This window comes from Kogia breviceps, chromosome 18 (assembly GCF_026419965.1).
Source record: "Kogia breviceps isolate mKogBre1 chromosome 18, mKogBre1 haplotype 1, whole genome shotgun sequence".
NCBI lineage: Eukaryota > Metazoa > Chordata > Mammalia > Artiodactyla > Physeteridae > Kogia > Kogia breviceps.
Genome location: NC_081327.1, coordinates 44,104,542 through 44,124,832, shown reverse-complemented (window position 1 = coordinate 44,124,832; position 20,291 = coordinate 44,104,542). Strand labels below are relative to the sequence as shown.

Here is a 20,291-nt window from a genome sequence, read left to right as displayed (position 1 = left end):
GTCCCCTGCATCGGCAGGCAGATTCTCAACCACTGCGCCACCAGGGAAGCCCTTTACATGTGTTTTTAAAGGACTATTCATGTTTTTCTAAGTATAGCTAGTTCATTAATTCTGATTTCTGGATAGTATTCTGTCATGTTTCTGTTACATTTTATCTGTCTTCTTGTAATGGACACTTAGCATTCCTCCACCTCCTTACTGCCACAGAATCTGTATACATGTGTCTTCATGGTCTTCTGTACAGATTTCTTTTGGGGTATATGTCCAGGAATGGGATTGCTGGATCCTAAGGTATATGCATACATTTACCATTAAGATATATATATTATTAAATACTAATAGACTAATACTGCTAGAATACTGATAGATGAATAGAGTATTATTTAACCTTCAATGGAAGAAAACTCATGTGCTACAACATGGACTATTGGAGTGTACTAATATTAGTATTCCATTGTGTGTGTGTATGTATGCACACATGTATATACATTTTGTTTATCCATTCATCTGTCAATGGACAGATTGTTTCCACCAGTTGGCTATAGTGAATAATGCTGCTGTGAACATGGGTGTGCAGATTATGTTACTTTTAAGAAGTAAGATTTGCAAGAGGTGTCTTGAGGATTAATCTCAGTTGTCTGTGCCTTTTTGCCTATTTCATATAATGCAGTACAATAGGATATTTAGTGTCCTGCAGAATCATAGGGTTGAAATGGACTTTAGAGATTATATTGTAAGAACTTAAATTATATTCACTATACCGTACTTATTATTGTAGAAAGACCATTTAGCTTCAATTTTCTAGCTTGCTTAACTGAAGTCTCAGTACAGTGTAAATTAATTTGAGGTTGCTTTGGTAGATGTAGATTCTGGCTTCTTTGGTCTTGTGGAAAAATAATAGTCTTTGGGCTAGATACCTTCTGTTTCCTCCTCCAGAGCCACATACCATCTTTTTCCCTCTGATCTACATCCCTGGAGGCTCATTCACGTGTACCGTGTCTGTGGGCCCCTTTGCTTTCTGGCTTCCAGTTGAAGGGTAGATGGATTGGCAGGAGGAATGAGGGCTAGGTATTTATTCCCCTGCTGCTTCCCTTCCAGGTTGCTGCAAGTGATCTGCATACCTCTACCAGTGATTCCTGTCTAGTGGCCCTTTCCATATAGCTACCCTCTCCAGGTTCTACTTCCTCATCTTGCCCCTTCAGGCCTAGATGTGTTAATGGTTCTGGGGCAGTTCACTGTCCTTTGTTGGTTTCTGTAAATCTTACCCACACCTTTGTAAGTAGTCTCTCTTTTTAAAAATATTTATTTATTTATTTGGCTGCACTGGGTCTTAGTTGTGGCATGTGGGATCTTTAGTTGGGGCATGTGGACTCTTAGCTGCAGCATGCATGTGGGATCTAGTTCCCCGACCAGGGATTGAACCTGGGCGCCCTGTATTGGGAGCTCGGAGTCTTAACCCCTGGACCACCAGGGAAGTCCTGTAAGTAGTCTCTTTATTAAAGTCTCCTCACATTACCCAGGTGTGGATACTATGTGTTTCCCCTGGCACCCTGATTGTTAGACTCTTTTAAAGCGGCACTGTGATTTTACTTACTTTTGTAAATTTGAACGAATACTATTACTGAATTGTAAGATTAGTAGTTTAGGTTTATTTTTATCTGCTTTCTACAGTAGGTTTACAGTAGGGTTTTTGGGGGAGAGAAACTCCCCCACACATTCCCAGCCAAAAGATTAACAGTGAAATATAGACCTCACTTCAGTATTTTCAACTTCCTTCACAGAGTTCAATTTATATTTGCAGCATAAAATATTTTAAAGCTCCTCTTTCAGAGAATTCTAGCACTTTCTTCTTCAGAGTCTCTATTCTTATGATTGTTTGGATTCCTTTCTTTTCCAAGCTGTTTCAGTATGGTCCCAAACTAGCATTTGTGGATGCTGACCCATTTTAGGCAAATATGTGAAATAGAGATGTCTTTACATCCTCCAGAGTTTCTTCATGTTGCTAAAGCCTATCCCCTTATTACCTGTCTCTTCCATTAACACTTTTGTGTCTTTCAGTGTCTAGCCACTTTAGATAACTATTCTGATAAGTTGATCTTAATGTTTAGCGATGAGTTAACATTTTGCTTTTCTAAGGAGGCAAATGAGTTTATTTATATTATTCTTTGTCTTTTGATAGAAATTCCAAATTATATACTTTGAGGTAGATTTTGTTTGTAGTGTTAGCTTTAATGTTAGTCCAAGTTCCTTGAATTTGAAGAGTTTTACATATCGGAAAAACTAAATCTGTTTTTGTTTTTTTAGTCTAGTCTTTGTCTTTACATATGTGCTTTTTAAAAAACTCACAATTTGGAGTCATCCTGCATATGTAGTCATGCTTTTTAAACTAATATATCGTTAAGAAATATGTTAATAATAAACGCTTTTTAAAAAAAATTTATTTGGCCGCCTTGGGTCTTCGTTGTTGTGTGCGGGCTTTCTCTATATGCAGTGAGCGGGGGTTACTCTTCGTTGCGGTATGCAGGCTTCTCATTGCGGTGGCTTCTCTTGTTGCAGAGCATGGGCTCTAGGCTTGCGGGCTTCAGTTGTTGCGGCACACAGGCCCTAGAGCGCGTGGGCTTCAGCAGTTGCGGCACATGGGCTCAGTAGTTGCCGCACGTGGGCTCTAGAGCACAGGCTCAGCAGTTGTGGTGCACAGCCTTAGTTGCTCCGTGGCATGTGGAATCTTCCTGGACCAGGGATTGAATCCATGTCCCCTGAATTGGCAGGCGGATTCTTAACCACTGTGCCATCAGGGAAGTCCCAGTAAATGCTTTTTAAAAAATATTTTAGTGGCTACTTAAAATTCCATCATAAATATATATAATTTGTTTAACTAGTAAGAACAGTATTTCATTATTCATATGGTTCATTATTTCAATTTTTTGGTCTTAAAATGTGCTGATAAATATTTTTGTATAAAATTCTGTGCATTAAACTCTGATTATTTCCTTAGGTTAAGTTTCTAGGAGTAGAATTACTAGGTCAAAATGTATTTTTTTTAAGCCTCCTGAAAATAAAGTACAGATATGACTAAAATTTTGTTTGCAAGTATTGATGGCATCTGATGATTATAGACTACTTAAGAACCACCGAGAAATCTTGACGTTTTCCTGTCATAACTTATAACTATATCAGACCCCCAGTATTGTTATCTTTTATCTATGAGACAGAATCCACGGAAGAATTCAAATCCCATAATAATAAACTCCAGAGAACCATTATTTCTTTGTGGCCCTTACTGCAGTTATTTTAGTTACTGATGTGGTAAGTTTCTCTAACTAGACTGTGAACTTCCATAAGGGCAGTAACCATGTCTGTTTTTCCTTACCAGTATTATCTCCAGGGCCTGTCATAGTATAGTAGGCATTCAATAAATATTTGTTGAAGGGGGTTAAAAATATATATTGTATCACAATTGTTAGTACCAAAAATGATGTAGTAGTGTATGATTAGGATTGTTTAATTGGATTTTGAATTCAGATGCACTTAGGTTTTATTCTTAGCTCTACCACTTAGTTGCTGGCTGATCTTGGGCAAGTGCCTGGTAGAGTAAATGTTAGTACTAGTTACTGTTTTCCTGGCTGTTTTTCTAATTCCCATCTATCTCTGGTTATGAATGCCTTCAGAACAGGAATACTGTATGGATCTAGTCAGCACCAGAACCTACTATAGCACCTGACGACATCTAAATAATTTTTGAATTTAAGTTTTGAATTTAGGACTATGAGACATTTGGCATAAGCTGTAATTAATGCCATGCTTCAGCTGTACTGAACTTGTGTTTCTCACAAAACTTCTTGTTCTCTCTGGTACCTGGATTTTACACACATCACTCCCTCTGCCCAGGATAGTCTCACACTCTTTTTACCTTACGAATATCTTGCTTGTCCTTCAGGACTTGGCTTAGGCTTTTCCTTCTCCTAGAAAGAATTCTTTAACATCCCTGAGCATGTTTCATGTCTTTTCTTTAGAATAGGTTTTTTAATCTTGACACTATTGACATTTTGGGCTGGATTTGTTTTTGTTTGGGGCGAGGGTGTTGTCTTGTTCATTGTAGGATGTAGGCAGCATCCTTGTATGCCTACTATATATGCTAGTAGCATCTCCTGAAATCACGACAAACCAAAATGTCTCCAGTCATTCCCAAATATCCCCTCTAGGTAAAATCACTTCCAGTTGAGTACTACTCTAAAATTCTAGTTCTTAGCAAATAGTAATGTAGTTGTCAGATATTCTTAGCTGTTTTTTTTTTCCCCAATAGAATATAAGTTCTTTTGATCACAAGGACTGTGCCTTCTAAATTTTATCTCCAGCATCTAGTCATTGTCTGTCATAGAGATAATCAGCAAATATTTGTTAAATGGATTGAACATAATTTAGTATTATAATGGATCCCAGATATTTACCATTGTAAACTGGGACTTGGGTTAATTATTAAATGAAGTATAAAGGATTCTGCAGGCAGTTTCACAAAAGGAAAATACATCTGATGTTTTCTATTAGTGGTTTATGCACAGGCAGACATATTATTCCTAGTGTTTGTCCTTACATTGGGTATGTTTTTTGGTTTGTCTGTCCTTTGGTTACTTTGTTAGACCTAGCTTTTGTTTGGATATTACATGTTTTGAAGTTCAGGTCCATAATTAATAGAGAGAAATAGTGCTGTCTTGATACAGAGTGCATGATGGTCAATGCACAGTGTTATACCCTAAAGTCTTATGGGTGGAGGGAGTGGTTTTGTTGACTATAACTCTGCTGTTCAGTAAAAGTCTTAGTAAATAATAGCCTTCTGTTGTCGGATTTTTATTTTGCTTTTTGTTCTTAAACTTTTTTTTACTGAAGTATTGTTTACAGTGTTGTGTTCATTTTTTCTGTAGAGCAGTGTGATTCAGTTGTATATATGTATATTCTTTTTTTAAAAATATTTTTTTCCATTATGGTTTATCATAGTATATTGAATTTAATTCTTTGTGCTATACAGTAGGACCTTGTTGTTTATCCCGGTTGTCGAATTTTATAGAGCAGTTTTTTTTAAACTCTTTTACCTCTTTGTATATTTCTTTGTAGGTGGGTAGATGTTAATGATATTTCTGTGATCTTGGGCAGTAGCTTTTTCCAAAGGCTAAGACTTAGTAGGAGGATTTGAGGAATTAAGGTGATAATAGTTTTGAATTTAGTTCTAAATTTGATAATCTTTTCTTATCACTACCTCTTATCTTTTTTGGGGGAGAAGTAGGAGGCCTTCCTGCTTTTTTGTTTTTATCACCCCACTCCTGCACCAGTACAGAGATAGATATTCATTTTATCCATCACAAGTTTCTTTCATCTCTGTGCTCAAAACATCTCAAATCCAATCACTTCTACCATCACCACTGCTAACTATCCCAGTCTAAGCTGTTTTCATTTTTTGTTTGGACTGTTGTAATAGCCTTGTTCGTGGTTCTCTTGCTTCCATTATTATCCTCCGCCAATCAGTTCCACTCAACAATCAAATGACCTTTAAAAAATGTGAGTCAGGGGCTTCCCTGGTGGCGCAGCGGTTGAGAATCCGCCTGCCGATGCAGGAGACACGGGTTCGTGCCCTGGTCCGGGAAGATCCCACATGCCGCGGAGCGACTGAGCCCGTGAGCCATGGCCGCTGGGCCTGCGCGTCCGGAGCCTGTGCTCCGCAATGGGAGAGGCCACAACAGTGAGAGGCCCGCATACGGCAAAAAAAAAAAAAAAAAAAAAAATGTGAGTCAGATCATGTTATTTACCTGTACTAGAAGACTACTCTGGTTTATAATGTCAAATAATCCACCCTCTAACGTCTTAATTCCTGAACTAATTTTTACTTGAAAGTAGTCACTGTGCTTCTTATCTTTTTCCAGGAGGAACAGCACAGCATGCTGGGCTCTGGATTTAAAGCTGAGCGTTTACGAGTTAATTTGAGATTAGTCATAAACCGTCTTAAACTATTGGAGAAAAAAAAAAGTGAGTTATGCATGATTGCATTATATTTTCTTTCCCAAAATACACCACTGAGTCCTAGCACCTCAATATTGGCTCTTTTCAGGCTAGCACTATGAAGTCTTAAGGATCCCATATCCTTTAGATTTTGGATACATTTCTGCTGTCCTTTGTGACTAGTTAGACTGAATCACTTTGTTGCAGGGAAAGGAACATACTCTTGCTGTGGAATAGGTAACGTGACTCCATAGGTAGAAATTTCTGGCTACACAAACAATATTCTCATCTAGATGAGGTAGCAAATTCTAGACTAGATGAGATGAGACTAAATTTGCTAAGGGAGGGTGAGCTAGGATATAGTAGAAACACCCACTTTTCTGTTTTGGGATGGATGTCTGCCTGCAGGCCAGGGCCCAGTATATTACTACTTTGTGACTGGAGTGGGATATTTGCTTTAGCGGAACTGGCCCAGAAAGCAAGGAAAGAGATTGCTGACTATCTGGCTGCTGGGAAAGATGAACGAGCTCGAATCCGAGTGGAGCACATTATTCGAGAAGACTACCTTGTGGAGGCCATGGAGATCCTGGAGCTGTACTGTGATCTGCTGCTGGCTCGGTTTGGCCTCATCCAGTCTATGAAGTAAGCTGGTTTGTCTTTTTTTTTTTTTTTTAAAGCTTCATTGAGGTATAGTTGATTTAGGAAAAAACTTCACATATTTAATGTGTAGAATTTGACGAGTTTGGACATAGGCATACACCTGTACACCATCGTCACAATCAAGTTAGAAAACAGTCATCACCTCCATAAATTTCCTTGTATCCCCCTTTTTTTGATAAGAGCACTTAACATGAGATCTGCCTTAAATACTTTAAAGCACTCAATACAGTATTGTTTAACTGTAGGCACAGTGTTGTTCAGCACACTTCTAGAACTTTTTCATCTTGTATAACTGTAGTGAAGTAAGGTATTTTGATTTGAAGATCTAAGTCAAATCACCTCTGGAATTTGAGAAAGGAGTAATAATACTGGTCTCTTCCTACACGTAGGGCGATAGCACTAAGGGACTACCACTTCATATACCCAACAACATTCTTTCTGCTATTCACTTGAAGGCCTGATCTCAGTGTATACAACTGTTGAAAAGAAAATTTGGAATCTGAAATCAAGAGTTCTAAGTTTGAGTCTTGGCTCAACCATTTCCTGACTTTGTGACCTTGGGCTGGTTACTTAGTTTGTGTTTCCCCCTCCAAAATAGGATGACAGAGATGGCTTGAAGCCTAGAGTTATTGTGAGAATCCAGTGAGATTTGTGAAATTGCCTTAGAGGCTATCAGGTATGGGATACGGATGATGGGGTTTTGTTTGTTTGAAACAATGTTAAATTTTATTTACTTTTTTTTCCCCTTAATTAGGGAGTTAGATTCTGGTCTGGCTGAATCTGTGTCTACACTGATTTGGGCTGCTCCTCGACTCCAGTCAGAAGTTGCTGAGTTGAAAATTGTGAGTACAACCAGTTTCAGTGATGCATATAGTTTTTCTTATTAGAAAGGTTGGTTAATATATGTCACTTCTTTATTTTTTTAACATCTTTAGAGTATAATTGCTTTACAATGGTGTGTTCATTTCTGCTTTACAACAGTGAATCAGTTATACATATACATATGTTCCCATATCTCTTCCCTCTTGCGTCTCCCTCCTTCCCACCCTCCCTATCCCACCCCTCTAGGTGGTCACAGACCACCTAGCTGATCTCCCTGTGCCATGCGGCTGCTTCCCACTAGCTATCCACCCTACTTTTGGTAGTGTATATATATCCATGCCACTCTCTCACTTTGTCACAGCTTACCCTTCCCCCTCCCCATATCCTCAAGTCCATGCTCTAGTAGGTCTGTGTTTTATTCCCGTCCTACCCCTAGTCTCTTCATGACATTTTTCTTTCTTAGATTCTCTATATATGTGTTAGCATAGGGTATTTGTTTTTCTCCTTCTGACTTACTTCACTCTGTATGACAGACTCCAGGTCCATCCACCTCACTACAAATAACTCAGTTTCATTTCTTTTTATGGCCGAGTAGTATTCCATTGTATATATGTGCCATGTCTTCTTTATTTTTTAAAAAAAAATCTTTATTGGAGTATAACTGTTTTACAATGGTGTGTTAGTTTCTGCTTTACAACAAAGTGAATCAGTTATACATATACGTATGTTCCCATATCTCTTCCCTCTTGCGTCACCCTCCCTCCCACCCTCCCTATCCCACCCCTCTAAGTGGTCACAAAGCACAGAGGTGATCTCCCTGTGCTATGCGGCAGCTTCCCACTAGCTATCTAATTTACATTTGGTAGTGTATGTATGTCCATGCCACTCTCTCACTTCGACACAGCTTACCCTTCCCCCTCCCCATATCCTCAAGTCCATTCTCCAGTAGGTCTGTGTCTTTATTCCAGTCTTACCCCTAGGTTCTTCATGACTTTTTTTTTCTTAGATTCCATATATATGTGTTAGCATATGGTATTTGTTTTTCTCCTTCTGACTGACTTCACTCTGTATGACAGACTCCAGATCTATCCACCTCATTACAAATAACTCAGTTTCATTTCTTTTTATGGCTGAGTAATATTCCATTGTATTTATGTGCCACATCTTCTTTATCCATTCATCTGTTGATGGACATTTAGGTTGCTTCCATGTCCTGGCTATTGTAAATAGAGCTGCAGTGAACATTTTGGTACATGACTCTTTTTGAATTACGGTTTTCTCAGGGTATATGCCCAGTAGTGGGATTGCTGGGTCGTATGGTAGTTCTATATGTAGTTTTTTAAGGAACCTCCATACTGTTCTCCATAGTGGCTGTATTAATTTACATTCCCACCAGCAGTGCAAGAGTGTTCCCTTTTCTCCACACCCTCTCCAGCATTTACTGTTTGTAGAGTTTTTGATGATGGCCAATCTGACCGGTGTGAGTTGATATCTCATTGTAGTTTTGATTTGCGTTTCTCTAATGATTAATGATGTTGAGCATTCTTTCATGTGTTTGTTGGCAATCTGTATATCTTCTTTGGAGAAATGTCTGTTTAGGTCTTCTGCCCATTTTTGGATTGGGTTGTTTGTTTTTTTGTTATTGAGCTGCATGAGTTGCTTGTAAATTTTGGATATTAATCCTTTGTCAGTTGCTTCATTTGCAACTATTTTCTCCCATTCTGAGGGTTGTCTTTTGGTCTTGTTTATGGTATCCTTTGCTGTGCAAAAGCTTTTAAGTTTCATTAGGTCCCATTTGTTTATTTTTGTTTTTATTTCCATTTCTCTAGGAGGTGGGTCAAAAAGGATCTTGCTGTGATTTATGTCATAGAGTGTTCTGCCTATGTTTTCCTCTAAGAGTTTGATAGTGTCTGGCCTTACATTTAGGTCTTTAATCCATTTTGCATTTATTTTTGTGTATGGTGTTAGGGAGTGTTCTAATTTCATACTTTTACATGTACCTGTCCAGTTTTCCCAACACCACTTATTGAAGAGGCTGTCTTTTCTCCACTGTGTATTCTTCCCTCCTTTATCAAAGATAAGGTGACCATATGTGTGTGGGTTTATCTCTGGGCTTTCTATCCTGTTCTATTGATCTATATTTCTGTTTTTGTGCCAGTACCATACTGTCTTGATCACTGTAGCTTTGTAGTATAGTCTGAAGTCAGGGAGCCTGATTCCTCCAGCTCCATTTTTCGTTCTCAAGATTGCTTTGGCTATTCGGGGTCTTTTGTGTTTCCATACAAATTGTGAAATTTTTTTTTCTAGTTGTGTAAAAAATGCCAGTGGTAGTTTGATAGGAATTGCATTGAATCTGTAGATTGCTTTGGGTAGTAGAGTCATTTTCACATTGTTGATTCTTCTAATCCAAGAACACGGTATATCTCTCCACCTATTTGTATCATTTTAATTTCTTTCATCAATGTCTTATAATTTTCTGCATACAGGTCTTTTGTCTCCTTAGGTAGGTTTATTCCTAGATATTTTATTCTTTTTGTTGCAGTGGTAAATGGGAGTGTTTTCTTAATTTCACTCTTAGATTTTTCATCATTAGTGTATAAGAATGTCAGAGATTTCTGTGCATTAATTTTGTATCCTACTACTTTACCAAATTCATTGATTAGCTCTAGTAGTTTTCTGGTAGCATCTTTAGGATTCTCTATGTATAATATCATGTCATCTGCAGTGACAGCTTTACATCTTTTCCTATTTGGATTCCTTTTATTTCTTTTTCTTCTCTGATCTCTGTGGCTAGAACTTCTAAAACTATGTTGAATAAGAGTGGTGAGAGTGGGCAACCTTGTCTTGTTCCTGATCTTAGTGGAAATGGTTTCTGTTTTCACCATTGAGGACGATGTTGGCTGTGGGTTTGTCATATATGGCCTTTATTATGTTGAGGAAAGTTCCCTCTGTGCCTACTTTCTGCAGGGTTTTTATCATAAATGGGTGTTGAATATTGTCCAAAGCTTTCTCTGCATCTATTGAGATGATCATATGGTTTTTCTCCTTCAATTTGTTGATATGGTGTATCACATTGATGGATTTGCATACATTGAAGAATCCTTGCATTTCTGGAATAAACCCCACTTGATCATGGTGTATGATCCTTTTAATGTGCTGTTGGATTCTGTTTGGTAGTATTTTGTTGAGGATTTTTGCATCTATGTTCATCAGTGATATTGGCCTGTAGTTCTCTTTCTTTGTGATGTCTTTGTCTGGTTTTGGTATCAGGGTGATGGAGGCCTCATAGAGTGAGTTTGGGAGTGTTCCTCCCTCTGCTATCTTTTGGAAGAATTTGAGAAGGATAGGTATTAGCTCTTCTGTAAATGTTTGATAGAATTCTCCTGTGAAGCCATCTGGTCCTGGGCTTTTGTTTGTTGGAAGATTTTTAATCAGAGTTTCAATTTCAGTGCTTGTGATTGGTCTGTTCATATTTTCTATTTCTTCCTGGTTCAGTCTCGGCAGGTTGTGCATATCTAAGAATTTGTCCATTTCTTCCAGGTTGTCCATTTTATTGACATATAGTTGCTTCTAGTAATCTCTCATGATCTTTTGTATTTCTGCAGTGTCTGTTGTTACTTCTGCGTTTTCATTTCTAATTCTAGTGATTTGAGTCTTCTCCCTTTTTTTCTTGATGAGTCGGGCTAATGGTTTATCAATTTCATTTATCTTCTCAAAGAACCAGCTTTTAGTTTTGTTTATCTTTGCTATCGTTTCCTTCATTTGTACTCCTGCTTTTTTGACCACGTATTTTTGTACCCTTCTCGTGCTGCCTTTGAAAACGGCTTTGTAAACTTGTTTCTTCCTCCTTTTCACACCTTGTATCATGGAACAGAACAGTGCTTTCCAAACTTGAGTAATTTTTCTAAGGGGCAAAGTTACAAATACCCCCCCCCCAGTTTTGTCTTAAATTATTTTTATTGTAACGTTATTTAAGTATGTAAAAATAGAAGAGTTTTTATACAACTGTAAACCAGTAAAGTTAAAATAACATTAATTTAAGGGAACGGATGTTTTGCTTCATTGATTCATTCCACAAATATTTATTGAGCAGATGTTGTGAGTTGGGTCGGTACTGAGAGCACAGTGGTGAGCAAAGTATGACACCAGCCGTACTCTTGTAGCTTAGAGTCTGGTAGAAGAGACAGAAAAATTCACTGAGAAATTGCCTGCCACAACGTGGATATGGTACTGACTGCTCAGCCACAAATCAGTCGAGTTTTTTTCTCTCCTATTTTCTACATCTTTGCCAGTTATTCAGTAGGAGATTGTCTCAGTCTTATCCTCCAATCTATCTTATGAGATTTCCTTGTCTTCTGTATGTTTTTATTTTTTAAGAGGTCTTTTTAAGTCTCTGAATATGTATTTTTTAATAGTCTATTATTTTTGTTTCATGGCTACAGTGTCTTCTAACTCTCTGAGAATATTATAGTCCCTTTTTAACTCTTCTTGTTTCTGTATTGTTTCCTTCTATCTATGTCTTAGATTTAAACTATTTTTATAATAGAGGCTTTTCTGAAAGGTTTTGTGGCCCTTGGCTGTTCATATTTAAGAGTGAGGTACTAAAAAGTGGATTGGAACCTCTTGTGTGCTTGGGTGGGCTTATTGCCAGATGCCAATTCATTGTTTGTTTGTTTTTTTCTCTTTTTTCCTTCCAGTTTCATTGAGATGTAATTGACATACAGCACTGTATAAGATGTACAGCATAATGACTTGACTTACATACATCATAAAATGATTATCACAGTAATTTTAGTGAACATCCATCACCTCATATAGATACAAAATTAAATAGAAAAATTAATTTTTGTAATGAGAACTCTTACAATTTACTCTCAGCAGTTTTCATATATAACATACAGCAGTGTTAATTATATTTACCATGTTGTGCGTTACATCTCTAGTACTTACTTACCTTACAACTGGAAATCTGTAGTACCTTTTGAGTGCCTTCATCCAATTCCCCCTTCCCTCCCACTCCCTGCCTCTGGTAACCACAAATCTGATCTCTTTTTCTGAGTTTGTTGCATGTTTGTTTGTTTTTGAAGTGTAATTGACCTACAACATTATGTTGTTCCTGTTACACAACATAGTGATTTTTTTCTGTACATTTCAAAATGATCATGATAAGTCTAGTTATGATATGTCACCATACAAACACATTACTTAGTTATTGCCTGTATTCCTCACACTGTACATTTCATACTTGTGACTCATTTATTTTGCAGCTGGAACTTTGTACCTCTTAATCTCCCCCACCTATTTCCTCCTCCCACCCACCTCTTGAAACCACCTGATTGTTCTCTGTATCTATAATTCTGTTTCTGTTTTTGTTTGTTCATGTTTTATTTTCTAGATTCCACATATAAGTGAGATCATGATATTTTTCTTTCTCTGTTTGACTTATTTCACTTAGCATAATGCCCTCTAGGTCTGTCCATGTTGTTGCAAATGGCAAGATTTCATTCTTTTTTATGGGTAATATTCCATTGTATATGTGTACCGTATTTTCATTCATCTATTGATGGGCACTTGGGTTGCTTCCATATCTTGGTGGTTGTAAATAATGCTTCAGTGAGAATAGGTGTGCATATGTTTTTTCTAATTAGTGTTTTTCTTTTCTTTGGATAAACACGCAGGAGTGAAATTGCTGGATCAGATGTTAGTTCTGTTTTTAATCTTTTGAGGAATCTCCATACTGTTTTCCATAGTGGCTACACCAATTTACATTCCCACTAACAGTACACTAGTGTTCCTTTTTCTCCACATCATCACCAACACTTGTTATTTCTGGTCTTTTTTTTTTATGATAGCCATTCTGACAGGTGTGAGGGGATATCTCATTGTGATTTTGATTTGCAGTTCCTTAATTAGTGATATTCAGCATCTTTTCATGTGCCTGTTGGCCATGTGTTTGTCATCTTTGGAAAAATGTCTGTTCAGATCTTCTGCCAGTTTTCTAATTAGATTGTTTTTTGTTGTTGAGTTGTATGAGGTTTTTGTATCTTTTGGATATTGACCCCTTATCAGATATATTGTTTGCAAATATTTTCTACCATTCAATAGGTGGCCTTTTCTTTCTTTTTTTTTTTTTTTTTAACATCTTTGAGTATAACTGTTTTACAATAGTGTGTTAGTTTCTCCTTTACAACAAAGTGAATCAGTTATACATATACATATGTTCCCATATCTCTTCCCTCTTGCATCACCCTCCCTCCCACCCTCCCTATCCCACCCCTTTAGGTGGTCACAAAGCACAAAGGTGAACTCCCTGTGCTATGCGTCAGCCTCCCACTAGCTATCTAATTTACATTTGGTAGTGTGTATATGTCCCTGCCACTCCCTCACATCATCCCAGCTTACCCTTCCCCCTCCCCATATCCTCAAGTCCATGCTCTAGTAGGTCTGTGTTTTATTCCCGTCCTACCACTAATCTCTTCATGACATTTTTTTTTCTTAGATTCCATACATATGTGTTAGCATACGGTATTTGTTTTTATCCTTCTGACTTACTTCACTCTGTGTGACAGACTCCAGGTCCATCCACCTCACTACAAATAACTCAATTTCATTTCTTTTTATGGCTGAGTAATATTCCATTGTATATATGTATCACATCTTTATCCATTCATCTGTCGATGGACACTTAGGTTGCTTCCATGTCCTGGCTATTGTAAATAGTGCTGCAAAGAACTTTGTAGTACATGACTCTTTTTGAATTATGGTTTTCTCAGGGTATATATTCCCATTAGTGGATTGCTGGGTCATATGGTAGTTCTATTTTTAGTTTTCTAAGGAAACTCCATATTGTTCTCCATAATGGCTGTATCAATTTACATTCCCACCAACAGTGCAAGAGTGTTCCCTTTTCTCCATACCCTCTCCAGCATTTATTGTTTCTAGAGTTTTTGATGATGGCCAATCTGACTGGTATGAGATGATATCTCATTGTAGTTTTGATTTGCATTTCTCTAATGATTAATGATGTTGAGCATTCTTTCATGTGTTTGTTGGCAATCTGTATATCTTCTTTGGAGAAATGTCTATTTAGGTCTTCTGCCCATTTTTGGATTGGGTTGTTTGTTTTTTTGTTATTGAGCTGCCTGAGTTGCTTATAAATTTTGGATATTAATCCATTGTCAGTTGCTTCATTTGCAAATATTTTCTCCCATTCTGAGGGTTGTCTTTTGGTCTTGTTTATGGTATCCTTTGCTGTGCAAAAGCTTTTAAGTTTCATTAGATCCCATTTGTTTATTTGTTTTTATTTCCATTTCTCTAGGAGATGGGTCAAAAAGGATCTTGCTGTGATTTATGTCTCTAGGAGATGGGTCAAAAAGGATCTTGCTGTGATTTATGTCATCGAGTGTTCTGCTTATGTTTTCCTCTAAGAGTTTGATAGTGTCTGGCCTTACATTTAGGTCTTTAACCCATTTTGAGTTTATTTTTGTGTGTGGTGTTAGGGAGTGTTCTAATTTCATAGTTTTACAGGTAGCTGTCCAGTTTTCCCAGCACCACTTATTGAAGAGGCTGTCTTTTCTCCACTGTATATCCTTCCCTCCTTTATCAAAGATAAGGTGACCATATGTGCATGGGTTTATCTCTGGGCTTTCTATCCTGTTCCATTGATCTATATTTCTGTTTTTGTGCCAGTACCATACTGTCTTGATTACTGTGGCCTTGTAGTATAGTCTGAAGTCAGGGAGCCTGATTCCTCCAGCTCCATTTTTCGTTCTCAAGATTGCTTTGGCTATTCGGGGTCTTTTGTGTTTCCATACAAATTGTGAAATTTTTTTTTCTAGTTCTGTAAAAAATGCCAGTGGTAATTTGATAGGGATTGCATTGAATCTGTAGATTTCTTTGGGTAATAGAGTCATTTTCACAATGTTGATTCTTCTAATCCAAGAACATGGTATATCTCTCCACCTATTTGTATCATCTTTAATTTCTTTCATCAGTGTCTTATAGTTTTCTGCATACAAGTCTTTTGTCTCCTTAGGTAGGTTTATTCCTAGATATTTTATTCTTTTTGTTGCAATGGTAAATGGGAGTGTTTTCTTAATTTCACTCAGATTTTTCATCATTAGTGTATAAGAATGCCAGAGATTTCTGTGTATTAATTTTGTATCCTGCTACTTTACCAAATTCATTGATTAGCTCTAGTAGTTTTCTGGTAGCATCCTTAGTATTCTCTATGTATAGTATCATGTCATCTGCAAAGTGACAGCTTTACTTCTTCTTTTCCTATTTGGATTCCTTTTATTTCTTTATTTTCTCTGATTGCTGTGGCTAGAACTTCCAAAACTAGGTTGAATAAGAGTGGTGAGAGTGGGCAACCTTGTCTTGTTCCTGATCTTAGTGGAAATGGTTTCAGTTTTTCACCATTGAGAACAGTGCTGGCTGTGGGTTTGTCATATATGGCCCTTATTATGTTGAGGAAAGTTCCCTCTATGCCTACTTTCTGCAGGGTTTTTATCATAAATGGGTGTTGAATATTGTCCAAAGCTTTCTCTGCATCTATTGAGATGATCATATGGTTTTTCTCCTTCAATTTGTTGATATGGTGTATCATGTTGATGGATTTGCATATATTGAAGAATCCTTGCATTCCTGGAATAAACTCCACTTGATCATGGTGTATGATCCTTTTAATGTGCTGTTGGATTCTGTTTGGTAGTATCTTGTTGAGGATTTTTGCATCTATGTTCATCAGTGAAATATTGGTCTGTAGTTTTCTTTCTTTGTGATGTCTTTGTCTGGTTTTGGTATCAGGGTGATGGTGGCCTCATAGAATGAGTTTGGGAGTGTTCCTCCCTCTGCTATCTTTTGGAAGAGTTTGAGAAGGATAGGTGTTAGCTCTTCTCTAAATGTTTGATAGAATTCTCCTCTGAAGCCATCTGGTCCTGGGCTTTAGTTTGTTGGAAGATTTTTAATCAGAGTTTCAATTTCAGTGCTTGTGATTGGTCTGTTCATATTTTCTATTTCCTCCTGGTTCAGTCTCGGCAGCTTGTGCATTTCTAAGAATTTGTCCATTTCTTCCAGGTTGTCCATTTTATTGACATATAGTTGCTTCTAGTAATCTCTCATGATCTTTTGTATTTCTGCAGTGTCTGTTGTTACTTCTGCGTTTTCATTTCTAATTCTAGTGATTTGAGTCTTCTCCCTTTTTTTCTTGATGAGTCGGGCTAATGGTTTATCAATTTCATTTATCTTCTCAAAGAACCAGCTTTTACTTTTATTGATCTTTGCTATTGTTTCCTTCATTTCTTTTTCATTTATTTCTGATCTGATCTTTGTGATTTCTTTCCTTCTGCTAAATTTGGGGTTTTTTTGTTCTTCTCTAATTGCTTTAGGTGCAAAGTTAGGTTGTTTATTCGAGATGTTTCACTGTTTCTTAAGGTATGATTGTATTGTTATAAACTTCCCATTTAGAACTGCTTTTGCTGTATCCCATAGGTTTTGGGTCGTGGTGTCTCCATTGTCATTCGTTTCTAAGTACTTTTTGATTTCCTCTTTGCTTTCTTCAGTGATCACTTCATTATTAAGTAGTGTATTGTTTAGCCTCCATGTGTTTGTATTTTTTACAGATCTTTTCCTGTAATTGATATCTAGTCTCATAGTGTTGTGGTCACAAAAGATACTTGATACGATTTCAATTTTCTTAAATTTGCCAAGGCTAGATTTGTGACCCAAGATATGATCTATCCTGGAGAATGTTCCAAGAGCACTTGAGAAAAAAGTGTATTCTGTTGTTTTTGGGTGGAATGTCCTATAAATATCAAGTAAATCCATCTTTTGCAATGTATCATTTAAAGCTTGTGTTTCCTTATTTATTTTCATTTTGGATGATCTGTCCATTGGTGACAGTGGGGTGTTAAAGTCTCCTCCTATGATTGTGTTACTGTCAATTTCCCCTTTTATGGCTGTTAGTATTTGCCTTATGTATTGAGGTGCTCCTATGTTGGGTGCATAAATATTTACAATTGTTATATCTTCTTCATGGATCGATCCCTTGATCATTATGTAGTGTCCTTCTTTATCTCTTGTAATAGTTTTTATTTTAAAGTCTATTTTGTCTGATATGAGAATTGCTACTCCAGCTTTCTTCTGATTTCCATTTGCATGGAATATCTTTTTCCATCCCCTCACTTTCAGTCTGTAAGTGTCCCTAGGTCTGAAGTGGGTCTCTTGTAGACAGCATATATATGGGTCTTGTTTTTGTATCCATTCAGCCAGTCTGTGTCTTTTGGTGGGAGCATTTAATCCATTTACATTTAAGGAAATTATTGATATGTATGTTTCTATTACCATTTACTTAATTGTTCTGGGTTGTTCTTGTAGGTCTTTTCCTTCTCTTGTATTTCTTGCTTAGAGAAGTTCCTTTAGCATTTGTTGTAAAGCTGGTTTGGTGGTGCTGAACTCTCTCAGCTTTTGCTTGTCTGTAAAGGTTTTAATTTCTCCATCAAATCTGAATGAGATTCTTGCTGGGTAGAGTAATCTTGGTTGTAGGTTTTTTTCCTTCATCACTTTAAATATGTCCTGTCACTCCCTTCTGGCTTGTAGAGTTTCTGCTGAAAGATCAGATGTTAACCTTATGGGGATTCCTTTGTGTGTTATTTGTTGTTTTTCCCTTGCTGCTTTTAATATGTTTTCTTTGTATTTAATTTTTGACAGTTTGATTATTATGTGTCTCGGCATGTTTATCCTTGGGTTTATCCTGTATGGGACTCTGTGCTTCCTGGACTTGAGTAACTATTTCCTTTCCTATATTAGGGAAGTTTTCAACTATAATCTCTCCAAATATTTTCTCAGTCCCTTTCTTTTTCTCTTCTTCTTCTGGGACCCCTATAATTTGAATGTTGGTGCGTTTAATGTTGTCCCAGAGGTCTCTGAGACTGTCCTCAGTTCTTTTCATTCTTTTTTCTTTTCTTCTGCTCTGCAGTAGTTATTTCCACTATTTTATCTTCCAGGTCACTTATGCGTCCTTCTGCCTCAGTTATTCTGCTATTGATCCCATCTAGAGTATTTTTCATTTCATTTATTGTGTTGCTCATCGTTACTTGCTTCCTCTTTATTTCTTCTAGGTCCTTGTTAACTGTTTCTTGCAATTTGTCTATTCTATTTCCAAGATTTTGAATCATTTTTACTATCATTATTCTGAATTCTTTTTCAGGTAGACTGGCTATTACCTCTTCATTTGTTAGGTCTGGTGTGTTTTTATCTTGCTCCTTCGTCTGCTGTGTGTTTTTCTGTCTTCTCATTTTGCTTATCTTACTGTGTTTGGGATCTCCTTTTTGCAGGCTGCAGGTTTGTTGTTCCCTCTGTTTTTGGTGGCTGTCCCCAGTGGCTGCGGTTGGTTCAGTGGATTGAGCAGGTTTCCTGGTTGGGGGGACTAGTGCCTCTGTTCTGGTGGATGAGGCTGGATCTTGTCTTTCTGTTGGGCAGGTCCACGTCTGGTGGTGTGTATCGGGATGTTGGTAGCCTTATTATGATTTTAGGCAGCCTCTCTGCTAATGGATGGGGCTGTAGACCTGTCTTGCTCTTTGTTGGGCATAGGGTGTATAGCACTGTTCGTTGCTGGTCCTTGAGTGAAGCTGGGTCTTGGTGTTGAGATGGAGGTCTCTGGGAGATTTTCGTCGTTTGATATTACGTGGAGCTGGGAGGTCTCTTGTGGACCAGTGTCCTGAGGTTGGTTTTCTGACCTCAGAGACACAGCCTTGACACCTGGCTGGAGTGTCAAGAGCCTTTAATCCACACGGCTCAAAATAAAGGGGAGAAAAAAATAGAAAGGAAAGAAAGGAAGGAAGGAAGGAAGGAGGAAGGGAGGGAAGGAAGGAAGAGAGGAAGGAAGGGAGGAAGGAAGGAAGGAAGGAGGAAAGTAGGAAAGAAAGGAGGGAAGAAAGGAAGAAAGAAAGGGAGAAGACAAAATAAAGTAGGATAAAATATAGTTATTAAAATAAAAAAGTTATTAAGAAGAAAAATTTCTATTAAAAAACCAAAAAAAAAAAAAAACGGTCGGTCTAACCCTAGGACAAATGGTGAAAACAAAGCTATATACAGAATACAAAATCTCACACAGCAGCACCCACATACACACTCACAAAAAGAAAAAAGGGGAAAATAAAAGTATATCTTGCTCCCAAAGTCCACCTCCTCAACTTGGGATATTTCGCTGTCTATTCAGGTTTTCCACAGATGCAGGGCACTTCAAGTTGACTGTGGAGCTTTAATCCGCTGCTTCTGAGGCTGCTGGGAGAGACCTCCCCCTCTCTTTGTTGGCACAACTCCTGTGGTTCAGCTTTGGACTTGGCCCCGCCTCTGTGCGTAGGTCATCCGAGGACGTCTGCCCTTCGCTCAGACAGGACGGGGTTAAAGGAGCAGCTGATTTGGGGGCTCTGGCTCACTTAGGCCAGGGGGAGGGAGGGGCATGGATGCGGGGCGAGCCTGCAACGTCAGAGGCCGGCGTGACGCTGCACTGGCCCGAGGCGCACTGTGCGTTTTCCCGGGGAAGTTGTCCTTGGATCACGGGACCCTGGCAGTGGCGGGTTGCACAGGCTCCCGGGAGGGCCGGTGTGGAGAGTGACCTGTGCTCGCACACAGGCCTCTTGGTGGCAGCAGTAGCAACCCTAGCGTCCCACACCCATCCATCTCTGTTGTCCGTTGCGCCGTTTCTACAGCTCCTTTACTCGGTGCCCTTAATCCCCTCTCCTCGCGCCCCAGGAAGCGAAGAGGCAAGAAAAAGTCTCTTGTCTCTTCGGTAGCTCCGTGCCCGTTTCTGGAGCTCC

At 38.1% G+C, this 20,291-nt stretch overlaps 1 protein-coding gene across 7 annotated transcripts in view; it reads left to right on the top strand.

The window, feature by feature from the left end:
- IST1 (IST1 factor associated with ESCRT-III) overlaps window positions 1-20,291 on the top strand; it is a 69,553-nt gene that overhangs the window by 12,139 nt on the left and 37,123 nt on the right. For all 7 annotated transcript variants that reach the window (XR_010837987.1, XM_067020339.1, XM_059043975.2 and 4 more), the window contains 3 exons: window positions 5,913-6,015; window positions 6,450-6,630; window positions 7,403-7,490. Coding sequence is in view for 6 of the 7 variants with exons in the window: in XM_067020339.1 (XP_066876440.1) it covers window positions 5,928-6,015; window positions 6,450-6,630; window positions 7,403-7,490 (357 nt within the window). In the remaining variant the exon portion in view is untranslated. The remainder of the gene's footprint in view (window positions 1-5,912; window positions 6,016-6,449; window positions 6,631-7,402; window positions 7,491-20,291) is intronic.